The sequence below is a fragment of the Sebastes fasciatus genome, chromosome 6 (assembly GCF_043250625.1).
Source record: "Sebastes fasciatus isolate fSebFas1 chromosome 6, fSebFas1.pri, whole genome shotgun sequence".
Classification (NCBI taxonomy): Eukaryota; Metazoa; Chordata; class Actinopteri; order Perciformes; family Sebastidae; genus Sebastes; species Sebastes fasciatus.
This window is the reverse complement of record NC_133800.1, coordinates 15,582,849-15,595,872: the sequence shown is the minus strand read 5'-3', so window position 1 is coordinate 15,595,872 and position 13,024 is coordinate 15,582,849. Positions and strand designations below refer to the sequence as shown.

The 13,024-nt window shown below is 38.2% G+C and overlaps 1 protein-coding gene across 1 annotated transcript; it reads right to left on the bottom strand.

Annotated features, from left to right (window-relative positions):
* Positions 1-2,005: 2,005 nt before the first annotated feature.
* cfap251 (cilia and flagella associated protein 251) lies at positions 2,006-9,610 on the bottom strand. Its single transcript, XM_074637851.1, has 20 exons — positions 9,338-9,610; positions 9,041-9,181; positions 8,026-8,135; positions 7,836-7,944; positions 7,267-7,347; positions 7,090-7,167; positions 6,960-7,001; positions 6,599-6,819; positions 6,334-6,510; positions 6,009-6,259; positions 5,747-5,898; positions 5,452-5,628; positions 5,170-5,354; positions 4,966-5,080; positions 4,005-4,168; positions 3,819-3,909; positions 2,981-3,124; positions 2,628-2,850; positions 2,407-2,532; positions 2,006-2,308 (listed from the first exon to the last, which is right to left on the bottom strand). The coding sequence occupies exons 1-20, from the start codon at positions 9,497-9,499 to the stop codon at positions 2,181-2,183; spliced, it is 2,877 nt and encodes a 958-aa protein (XP_074493952.1). The 5' UTR covers positions 9,500-9,610; the 3' UTR covers positions 2,006-2,180.
* Between the last annotated feature and the right edge of the window lie 3,414 nt (positions 9,611-13,024).

Below are 13,024 nucleotides of genomic sequence, written 5' to 3'. Positions count from 1 at the left end.
CATTGTGTTACCTCATTTAGCGATAGACAGTGATTTAACAGATTTTTCTCAACTGTTTTGGCTCATTTTTCGAAACAACAACATTCTCTAAACTGTAAGTCCAATTGTCACAACTATTTCATGGGACATCACAACTCTATTGCATGTTTGCAAAAGGTAGTAACTCACCCAAAACACTTATTGTGTCAGTAAGTTGGCCAATACCACCATAATGAAAAGTTGTTTAGTCATCATGACAAAATGTTTAGATGATTTTTCACCATAGACCACCAATTCTCACTGTATATACAAATCTCTGTTTTGTTGACCCTGACTGCTTATTGTACTATACCAGAATATCAGTATTGTCTAGCTGAATGCTGTTGTGTACCACATTGAGCTTTGTAGATTCCCATTTCAACAGTAGGTCAAAGTTTACTGGGAACGGTCAATACTGTAGTAGCTACAATACTGTATATACAGAAACAGGATATGCATATTTGTATCTATAAAGTACATTTATTTGTGTAGCAATGTGTTACATGTACTGTAAACAGAAAATTCCCTTTTGATCTTTCATGTAAAGTCATATACAGTGAACAGAAATTTTGCCACAAAAGGGCATCTATGCCACAAAAACAACAACCCTGCAACAAAGGAAAAAAAATGCGGTAGTTCAGTTAAATTTTTTCTCTTTCGCTTTGGCTCAATTCTCAAATGAGAATTATATTTTTTCAAAACAATAAGCTCAGATCCCTGAACAATTTCAGTGGTGTGTTGTTCACAACAGATTATAATTTTCCATTCATTTAAGATTTTGGCACGTGTGCAAAGAGTCAGTTCAATTGTGTCCAATTTGCACAATAACCACTTGTGTCATGTCTTGCTGATCAAAACTGATGAGTTGATTCTCAGTGAAATTGTCATCCTCTTCATAACTTCTAAACTTCCTTTCATTGTTTGAGCCATCACATGCCAAATGATCCATTCAATTATCATTTGTGATTGTCATTCATACATGTATATCCCATAAATATCTATGACATTGTGTCACGTACTGTGAGGAGGTACAATTTGTTTTGTTTTTTACTGAACTACTGCAGGTTTTTTCATTGTTACATGGTTTATAAATTTCTTTTTTATTGGCATGGATGACATTTTGTGGCAAATTTTCTGTTCACTGTATATGACTTTAAATGAAAGTTCAACGGTGAATTTTCTTTTTACAGTACGTGTAACACATTGCTACACAAGTACAGTTACTGTAAACACACGTTCCTATCCTGTTTCTGTGTATACACTGTACAGTATTGTAGGCTATGGTATTGACTTTTCCTGTAAACTTGGGAATCTAAACAGCTACGTGCAATACACAATAGCCTTCGGCTGGAAAAAACTGACGTTCTGGTATAGTAGCCTTCAGTAAGCAGTCAGTATCAACAAAAAGTAGAACAAAACAGAGATTTGTATATAAGAAACATTTCCAGGGTTGACTGCCATGGTGACAAAAACATCTAAACATTTTGACCAGTCCAGCTCACACAAAGCCTGAATAAAGTGTTTTGGGTGAGTTACTACCTCCTGCAGACATGCAATAGAGTTGTGATGTCCAACCAAACAGTTGAGAAAATTGCACTTACAGTTTAGAGAATATTAACACTGTTTCGAAAAATGAGCCAAAGCGATTGAGAAAAACTGTAAAAACAACAAGTTGTAACACCATGTCACAGACATTTATGGAATATACATGTATGTCTGACCATTTTGCATGTGATGGCTCAAACGATGAAAGAATATTTAGAAGTTGGGAGGAGGATGACAGTTTCACTTAGAGTCAACTCATCAGTTTTGACCAGCAAGACATGTGTAAGTGGTTATTGCACTTACTCTTTTGCACACGTGCCAAAAAATGTGCAATTTGCTTGAATGAATGAGAAATTCAAATCAGTTATGAACAAACTAATTGTTTAGAAATTTGAACTTATTGTTTTGAAAAAATAATTCTCATTCAAGAATTGAGCCAAAGTGAATGAGAAAAACTGTAATATTGATATTTATTCATCATATTTTAAATTAAAATACATGCAAATTCCAGCATCTCATGCACGTTATGGAAAGAACCATTAAAAAGAACAGCAGAGAGTCTGAGGTTCGTCATCAACACAATTTCTCTTAGTCTAATAGACAGTTTCTTGCTTTCATCACTCTGGGGGGGAAGACCTGCCGCTCTGCTCTGCTGGGGACGGGAAGCCGAGGATGTGACCTGTAAACGTCTCCATGGATATCTCATCTGGGATCACACACGCCAGTGAATATTCTGATTCTCCACCTGGACACACACAAACACACATCAAAAAGTGATGATGTTTTTCAGCTGTTATGTGAATTCTTAGGTTATGGTTTGTGAGTGTGTTTTCTTTTACATACTGTCAGATTTATAAATGTCATGCTCAGAACGTTCCCCCACTCCTCCTGTGTCTTCTTCCTCCTCTTCATTGAGGCCCAAAAGTGTTGTGAAACACTCTGCCACCTCTTCCTCTGTCATGTGTTCTCCTGTCAAAAGATGTCAAAGAAACATGAGCACATTTTCTCAGTAATGTGACAGTAATACAGCTAAAAACAGACTGAATGAATAGCCTGCAGCGTACCTCGAGCCTGTAGAAGTTCTAGCAGTTCATGTCTCTGCAGAACAGGCTGTCCCGTATTATCACGGTCACCAAGGATGTGAAAAGCTTGAACAAGCTCATTGCTAGAGAATGCTGGCCGGTGGTTCACATACAGCTTGATAAACTCCTCCAGGTCAATGTCAGTCACATATTTTCCTGTTTCTGCGTACTTGCTGAATTTGACCTCATTATGCATATGTTCTATCTGGTAAGAAATAATAAAGCAGGTCTAGGTTATCACAGGTCTGAGGTATAAAAAGCTTGTTTATAATGTTTTTACTGTCAGATGAAATGACATTCGATGTTGAAAAACATTTTATTTAAATAAATTGTACCTCTTGCTCAGTAGGGAAGTAGGCCAAAGCTCTCATGAGCGAGGGAACCTCTGACAGGGGGATTTTGGTCGACAATTTTCGGATCTCCATTGAGTCAGCACCTTGATCACGAATTTGGCAGAAATAGAAAAAGTCCTCCATCTCCTAAAGACAGAAAAGCTCAGAAGACTGAGAATCTATGATTAAAATGGTATCAGAAATGTCTAAAACTCATAACTGAAGGAGGAATGCTAGTAAAAGTTGATATCTTAATCTTGTGGCCTTGTATAATCCAGAAATACAATATACAGTATGTGTGAATATGAGCAATACTGCCCAAAATGTCCAAAGTAGTCACCCACTCACCTTTTCCGATTCTCTATAGTGTTCCACATTTCTGTGTCAATTAAGGTCATACTAGCGTACTGGTAAAGAGTAGAAGTCTTACAAAAAGTAGCCACAAAAAATGAAAAAAAAGCTAAATAAAATTGTAAAAATTGCATGTGAATCTGTCATCTTCACCATCAAGCAAACATATGTAAAAGGGAAATAAATAAAATAAATAAATGAAGATCCAACAACATAAGTACCAATATAATGGCTAAATAAAACTCACTGCTTAGAGAAATTACATTATGTTCCACCAGCACACTGCAATACTGACACGTAAATAAAACCACAGGGTGAATATTTTCTATGAAAAATTACTTTAAACAAGAAACCAAATTCTTAAAGCTATGCTAATCAACATACAAATTAACATAATGCATATTAACCTTGATGACAATACATATTAGGGAATAGGACACATGCTAATAATCTGTGGCTGTTCACTTAATAAGGAAAACTTTTAACTGACCCTGTAGAACTTGCCATCTCTGCCTCCCTCTAAAAGAGCGTAAAAGGGCGTCACGTCCTTTCCTCCCAAGGCAGCTGCTGCCTCCAATACACTGCACTCACAACAAGAGAGAAGATCAACTCTGGTTACTCATAGTTACACTAATGCATTTCCCCTGGTTCTCAGGTTGGTACTATTTAGCCGTACTTTAAGCTTATTTCCCACGACAGGACAGTGCAGTCAGATCTCCCTGCAGTGAAAACAAACAGGCCGTCGTAGGAGCAGGCAAATGTGGACACCCCTGTCGGATGGCAGATCACAGCACTGGAATTGTAGGGGTTCCCATCCAGAGGCAAAATCTGGAGACCCACCTGGAAATAAAACGCACTCTTAGTAGTAATATCAATAGTGTGACTCACTGTGTCCTTTTACCAAAAAACATGTTCTTATCTTCATATTCAAGATCTACCACTTCACTCTCAACTGAACACTGTAACAACAAGCAACGAGGTAAACAAATGTAAGACATTAAAAAGGAAAAAGCTGTGCACTGCAGGGCTGGAGGTGCTGGCAACTGCAAAATGATCATGTAATCAGAAAAAAAACGAGTGCTTGTGGTCGTGACACCACCACACTTAACCCGTACAAATATGATCACAGATATTTTATGAACACTGATGAGGGCAACAACTTGTCTGTCAGTGTTAATAAGAGACAATAAAAGACAAACACTTATATTCCAAGAGTAATAAACTACTTATTTGAGACTCAGAGCTCCATTCTGATTTTATAAAGCCGGTTATTTGCTAAAATACCACAAGCATAGTAAATAATAATAATAACATGCTTAATAGTCCCCTTGGGGAAATTCATTTTTTCATTTCTTTGTTAAATATATTCTTCATTTCTACACACACATGCATCAAATGTGGAGAGATGCACAGTGCCCCAAGCAGTTAGGGGGTCAGTACTTTGCTCAAAGGCACCTCAGCAGTGCCCAGAAGGTGAACTGGCACCTCTCCAGCTACTGCCACTCCATACTTGGTCTGTGCGGGGACTTGAACTGGCTATCCTCCGGTTCCCAAGCCAAGTCCCCACGGGCTGAGCTCTACTGCCGCTCTAAAGCCAATTACTCAATAAAATACTACAAACAAATTCCAGCACTGACCTTGTCCTCTGTGATGTATGCCAGGTAATACGAGTTTGTCTCAGCTTCTTTAGACATGGGAAGGACCACTGTTGTCTTAATGGGAGAGCCATATGTTGGGCCAAGGAGAGTCTTTCTGTATTTGTGAAACATGTAATGATGTTTTCAAGAGTCGGAGGAATACATTTCACCAATAATCTGATCTTGTAGCAGTCTCTCACAGACCTGCACATCTTGGTAGTGCTGTTGAAAAGCTTCATCTTGTATTGGTCTGAGACAACCAGGAGAAACTGCTCTGCAGTGAGGGGAGGATACCACGTCATGCCCGATGGCACAGCGCTTTGCTCAATGCGCTCTGAGCTCAGGATGATAAGCTTATTCAAGTCACTCTTTTCCAGGTCGTACTCCACCTATTATTCACAGAGAGGTGTGTGTGTTAGTATCACAGTATCACATAACATCAAACTAGTCCACAGTCCTGATACAACTTTGACAAAGCGGACTAACCAGGCAGCGATCCATTCCCAGAGAGAGCAGTCTGGGTTGGGTGCTGTCCAGGTGAACCCCAAAAAGGAGGTCTATGATGGGCTTGTAGTGGGAGCGGTGTCTGCCCATATATGCCCAACGAGGCAGACAGCCTTCATTAGTCTGCAAGCGGAATACCGTCACTGCTTTCCCAGCATCCTGAGAGTGAACAAAGGAAATAAAATGTCACACTTGAGGTTATAAGAATGTTAAAGCATAGATTTTCAATCCTAGCCACAAACATATTACACTTGATAATCAAAAAGGACTTGCTCACCGCAGTGGCAAGATACTTTGAGTCTGAGGAGAAAGTGATGTGATGGATGCCATCTTCAGTGTAATGGAAACACTCATCTGGGTCACTTTGTGAAGTGCTGAGGTTCAGTATGTGAACCGCTCCGCTGCCAAAGCCAACGGCCAGGTATGATCCTGTTCGGAGAGACAACAATGCGGCTCTTTACATTGCAAAATGTAATGACAAATTCAAGCAGCAGCGCATGTGTTTGTTGCAAAGACAGTCAGCGTGCATGTTGGCTCACCTTGAGGGTCAAAAGTGACACACTGAATCTGCTTCTCCGTCTCGAAGACCCTGCTGTAGATGACCACTTTGTCGTTATAGTCCCACACTTTTAAAACACCCCTTCGATTGCCCATGGCCACGGCTGGCTGTTTGGGGTGACAGGCCACTGCATGTATAGGCTCACATTCCTTATGTAGCAGGATTTCACAGGTGCCCTTCTGTGTATCCACGTGTGCCACCGTGGAACTGACTGTGGACACAACAAAGTTCCTGCAGAAAAAGAGAGGTCAGCTAGGCTACGATGCACATAACAGTTTATACTCAATAGATTGTATTTCCTCTACCTGAGTATGAATGGTTTTGCCTCCAGAGTGCAGCCGTGCATGTATCCGTCTGTGCACTCTTTGGAAAAGGAAATGGAAACAATAGCGTCCAGGTTGAATTCACAGTACAAAGTGAGAAGCATGAAGTCTTCATCATAAAACTTGATATGGCCTCGAGTGTCACCAGTCACGATGCATCTGTGATATCAAACGACACACAAGATTAGAGACCAATAAATACATGACACTTTTATAAATCAATATGAATATTTCTCTCTCTGGCTACCTGTCAGTTACGGCGAGAGCAGTGATGGGATCGTTCTGAAGGTCAATGAGACGGACTCTATCTATGGGGAAGTTTTGGTCTGTAGCCAAGTCTTCCGTCACATCCCACACCAAAAGGCTGCCTCCTGCAGTCGCAGTCAGGATCTGAGGCTCTCTCCAGTGAAACACAGACTGGCTCAGTGACATGCCAGCCATGTTGAAAGTTTGAGCGCCTCGAGAAGGCTGAGTAAATACAGAAGCATCAGATCCACAGGTGGCTGCAATCTGTAATATACTTATCAAAAAACTCATTGCCATAAAAGGCAGAAACACCTCTGACCATTCGATACCATTGTCTACAAAATGTTGATGATTATCTTTACCTTCTCAAGCTTTAGGGTAAAGTATTGCAGACTTCCCTGGGCCTTAAGAAAGATCAGATGATTATTGCAATAAAAATACACATAACAGCTGTATTATCTATTTAAATAAAAAAGGAACAGCAGGACTTACCAGGCTGTAAAATAACACCTGGCGTTCATTGCTGCTGAGCAGCTGAGTGCTATCATTTGGATTAAAAATGATGCTGTCCTGAAAAACAATCCAACATTTGAACGTTTGATCTGCTGAATGCAATATCTATAAAGTTAGGTGACATTAAAATGTTAAAAGAAGGCAAAAGTTACATACTTGGAAACCATGGTTAGGATTGAGTTCAGTAAACCACAAGGGTTCATCTGTTTCATTTGTCCAATCCCAAATACACACACGCTGTGAAGAGATCGTCAAATGGTTAATAGATTGTGAATAGATGGACATGTTTCATATTGTCAAATCCAGTATTAAATACTAATCTGAGCTGTTTTTGTGTTTTATGAACTTGGTGTTGTAAAGTCATATCTAGAGTGCAGTTATGCGATATTTACCATTTGATAAAAGGTTTAAATACTTTATATTATTTAAATTTATAAATGGCCCTTAAACCCTAATCCTAAAAAAGACAATAAATATATTTTAAATATGGATCAATATTCTACACTATCATATCCTCAAGAGACACTTTGGAGATCAGTTTTCGGTGGTGTCACACTCTTGACCTGTTTCCTATTCGTCATGAATGAAGACCAGAAGGTGCTGCCTTCCTGGTAAAACCACAGATTATAAATGTGTTTCTATTCTTTTCCTGGATTGTGCATTTCGAAATTTAGTTTAAACAACACTCTTAACTTGATTAAAATAAAAACTGCTGTCATACTCACTTGAACTTCCTCAGCCCCGAGTGTCACCAGATGTTTTGAGTCTCTTGACAATGCCATCGCAATGACACCCCCCTCAGGGTGGCAATCAAACAATGTCTGTACAGGAATGCTGGAACATGTATCATTCATGTGGTTACCATCAAGAGCAAAGGTCAATACATTAAAAAACACATGTAGAATCAAGAGCTACCTAGAGTAGGAGTCCCATATCATCACTGTGCTTTTCGGCCCCTGGTCTGCTGTTGCAATCCAGCGTCTGTCTTCACTCACACACATGCATGAGACGGGGCGGCAGTAACCCTGAGAAGATTGAGTATATACAGTAGGTTATTTGAATCAACACTGCAAACTGCATGTTACTTCTATCAAAAGATATATATGGCAGAAGGCCTCATCTCCTTTTCGATTCTTTTTTTTTTTTTTTAACTTTGATATTTATTTTGCATTTTTAGCTCTGGGTTGAACATCACAAGCATCCATACAGAATTCAACAAACAATATAACACTTAACAAATTCAGCGAACAGTACAACATTTAACAAAAACAGTTGTCAGGGGCAGTCAAACATGTATATATTCTCCAACAACACATGTATCATGTTTCATGTTCCATGTAAATGATCCATTTTCCCCCGTTCTTGTCAAAGATATTGCTTTTAATTTTTAGTTGGTACGTCAGTTTTTCCATTGAAATAATATCGCGGACAATCTCAGACCAGTGATCTTTCCCTGGAGGTTCCCTAGGTACATTACAGTACAATTGTTTGGAATAGCATATCCCATTATGTCATTAATAGTTACATTTACATTATTCCAGAAAGGCTTTAGTTTAGTGCAGCTCCAGAAAACATGGGTATGGTTGGCCTCCAGATTGCCACAGAGCCTCCAACATGGTTGCTGGGTCTTTAGCTGTCTGCTTTTGATTTGCGGTGTTATGAAGAACCTAGTAAGATTATTCCATCCAAATTCTCTCCATACTCGTGAACTAGCAGTGGTACACTGTGTCATACACATTTTATACCATTCTTCGTCTTAAATTTCTATATTTAGCTCTGATCCCCTTTTGTTTTTTTTCATGTGTAGTGTTGAGCTTCCTCTATTCTCCCCTAAGGCTTTGTAGAAGGCTGAGATGACACGGGATCTGCCCTGGTGATATGAATCCACTATAATTTTAATAATACCATTCAGATCTATGATTTGTTTTACCTGAAGTGTGTGCTGGGAGTTTAAGGTGTGATTGTAGATGACCCCAACATGAGCTCCAGCATAGAGGATCACCAGCTGATCGTGGTCTTGCAGACTGAAGGCAGGAAGAGCAGGATTCTTCCCAAACACCCACCTTAGTGACTGAATGAAGAGCACATGTGCAGTGTTGTTATGAGCCAGTGAAACCTTTTATCTAAGGAAATGTATTTTGTTTGAGGTGAACCATCTTGACTGCAAGTGCAGAGGGTCAATATGTACAAATAGTACTCTTTTATCCAAATGGCATGGCATACTTACCAATGCATGTGTTTCAGTGTGAGCTATCTTCTTTGGGAAGAGTGTGTCTCTGGTTGCAGTGTAGACTTGAGACTGCCCTCTCATCTTGATGTCATCCTCTGTTTCCTCTCTACTAACTCCTGAACTCTCCACCAACTCTTCCTCAACTTCAGCATCTGACATGATGAAAAACAAACTTTCTATTTAGTCTTAACTGGTCTATTGTAAGAAAACCCCAACTCTCTATGTTTAGCTAGCTCCTGCGCAGCGTCTCGTTGCCTAGTTACCGTTGTTAGAGAGATAGGGGGGGGGGGCGAGTGACGCGCTTTAGAATAAAATACAGAGGTTCCGGTTAGGCCTTTCAAAGTTAAAGCACGATTAATATATTTAATCATTATTTATTTTAATTTTAAATTATTATTCATCTATTTTTATTATTTCTTTACGATGATTATTTTATTTTATTTGTATATTTGTGTGTATTTATTTATATTTATTTTTGTACACTTGTTTTTACCCTCTGGGTATTGTCATGGTTGGGTGGGATATCTATCAGTCCAAACATGTTTGTGCAGTGGATTGACAGAGTTGTATTAACAAAATTCAGAAATAAACTCTGTTTAAAAAAAATACATATATTTAATCAGTGGACCGCAGTTACTTATGTTGCTTTGCAAAAAGAGAGTTTACATGCAAAACATGTAAAGACCACAAAACAATGACTTCACACTGGAAGAAATTGAATTACAGCAAAGCTACCAAAGGGAAAAATCTAGTTTGGTTAACTAAAGCTACTTAGAAAAAGTAGGGTGAGTTAAAAAAAAAAAGAAAAGAAAAAAAGGATCAAATTGACAATGAATATGTGATATGAAATTATAACAAAAAAGGCACATGCCAGCAAAAATGACACTCAATCGAGTTTATTTCAAAAGATTATGTCACTGTGTGAGCATTGAGAAAGGCCTCCCCTTTTGCACATCCAGGCACTACACAAAGGTGAGAGGTCAAGTGTGTGGTGGTGGCTGCCTGAGGAATGCATTGAAAGAAAAAGGGGGCAGGACTGGTCAAAGGGTGTTTACAGTTACAGCTGAGAAGCAATGGAAAAATGAAAATGAAAAATCATTCCTTTCCTTTTATGGCCCACAGTTATTTGTAGTTTCAGTAGTTAACTACACAAAAAATGACAAAAAAGTCATTTAACTATTTAAGTTATTTTGCAAATATGAATGTAGTTTAACTACCAGCAAGCTACTACAAAAAGTTACTTAAACTACTAGTTTAATTACATGTAGTTTATGACTCCCCAACACTGTTGGTAATATACTAAAGTACAATATCTAAACTAAAGCACTGTATAAGCTGCAGAGTATGTGTAGTATAGTTAACAAAGCACTACCAGGGCCTTAGCCAGAAATTTAGAAATACAGAAGATAGACAGCTTGACAGATAACATTAATGGTTGTCTTAATTAACTTAAAGAATATCAATAATACTAAGAATGTGGAGTTGTCTAAAACTGTGAAAACAAGAGAACAATACGCGTTATTATTCCATGATCATCTATATGTTTGTTATGATTACTTCAGTTTGGTTACTGTATTTTGAAAATATTTACCGGAAATGCTGATATGCGATCATATCAGTATTGACGACACTTGACAAATCTAATCATATTGCAGTTCCTCAATATGACCACTGGATGGCGGTAAAACCTCGTGATTCTGACGCCGTAAAAACAGGAGACTGAAAAAATAGCTAGAGGTACCAGCTGAGACTGTCTAAGAGTCCCACCATAGACCTGTTTAGGGAGTACAAGGGGTGTTTAGGGGGAGATAGCAGGTCAACAGTAGATGACACATAGAAGTGGTGTACATCATTTGTAAGATTCAAGATTCAAGATTCAAGCCCTTTATTGTCATTGTGTAGTACAACGAAATTAGATTGTGACAATCCCATAGGTGCTAATGAAAAGATAATATAATATAAGTGCAATATAAATATAAAAAATATAAATATAAAAAATATAAAAGATAATACAATATAAAATATAAAATACAATATGTATATTGATGAGATGACAGTTTTGCCAGATTACAGTTTTGCCAGATTATTGCACAGAGTGATCAGCATATGTTATTGCACATATCCGTAACAGTTGATTTACAGTATTTACATTGGACAAAAGTGACCATAGTGTTATTGCACATTTACATTGCACGTGTTCAACTCAGACAGAGGAGATGTCAGAGTTCAGGAGGTTTATGGCAGTTGGGGGGGAAAAAAAGATGAGAACCTGAAGATTAGTTTGAGGTTCGGCTCAGCACTGTGTGTCAAGTTGTTCTAGTCATAAATCAGAAATAAACACGAATTGATTAATTAAAATAAGGTTATCGAAATTATGATAGAAGTATATGATGGGGCCATTCCCATGATAAGTTGTTTTCGTAATTTTTGGGTTGATACCATTTGTTACACAGATATGGTTAATAACAGACGTTTTATTTTATTTATGTATTTATTATTATTATTTTAAATTGAGTTTTTGTGTTTTTGGTCTTTTCCTTTTTCCTTTTTTTTTGTATATGTTTTCGTTTATGTTTCTATCGGATTGAATTCATTTATATGTGTAAATGTAATTGTTTATGAAATGAATTCTGCTTATTTAATGGTTCAGTAATATTGTTATAGGGATGGTGGGGATATAATTTGTTTATAGAATTATTTCAGTGATTTATTGGATTTTGTACAAAATACCAATAAAAAGACTTTGAACTAAATAACAGACGTTTAATATGCACTACCGGGCATTTAACAAGCACCACAAGGCCTTTAATAAAAATAAATACATTTTCATAACAGACAATGAATGTGGTTACACACTATGACCACTAGAGGGCAAACATTCCCATTCATACAAAAAAAAGATCACAAACATTAAACTATGACGTCAAGGCATGTGAATACTTCCGGTAAACACATTCAAAATAAAATATTGATATACCGGTATTCAAATTAGGCAGAAGTAAGGATACTCGCTATGATTACGGGATTTGGTAGGTTAGACGCAACGATGCCTCGTTCGTGTTGGTCACGTGTTGAAGCTGGTTGAAGCGGGGGAATCGGTACATCTTTTTCTACGTTACTTTTACTTTGAAAGGTCGACACCGTGTCGATCACTATTTCCGGCTGTACAGTTTGTTTCCACAAGACTTTCCGGTTGCTAGTGATGGGAATTCCGGCTCTTTTTAGTGAGCCAGATCATTTGGTTCAGCTCACCAAGAAGAGCCGGCTTCCAAACGGCTCTTCGTTTTACCACTTCTGCCTTTTATAATTCAGCCAAATTTAGCTTTAGCTGTTTTGACCTATGATTAGTATGTGTGCACATATATTACTTAAATTATTCAATATAATCATACTAAGCCTTATAATTTCCAGAATATCATAATTTTACACGCTGCTTTGTTTCCGACTGTCACTCATCTTGTCTGCTATTCGCGCACCGCACTCCTCTCTCTCTTTCTCTCCTCCTCTCCCTCCTGCTCTGTACCTCTAGACCGTCAGTCTACACCTGATGTTTGTTATCATCCCTTGGTCGCACGGACATCATTAACACTACATTCAGTCACAGTCAGTGCATGGAGTGCCCGTGGCGCGGAGAAGATCGTCCTATCATTCTGCCTTTTATTAATTTTTTTTTTAAAAACGGCT

Bases quoted from the DNA above. Each gene is read 5' to 3' on its own strand.
- cfap251 (XM_074637851.1), bottom strand. From the start codon at position 9,499: ATGTCAGATGCTGAAGTTGAGGAAGAGTTGGTGGAGAGTTCAGGAGTT. The intron at 5,081-5,169 runs GTCTGTGAGAGA...TCACAAATACAG, and splicing joins AGCACTACCAAGATGTGCAG to AAAGACTCTCCTTGGCCCAA. The intron at 2,309-2,406 runs GTATGTAAAAGA...GTGTGTGTCCAG, and splicing joins TGACATTTATAAATCTGACA to GTGGAGAATCAGAATATTCA.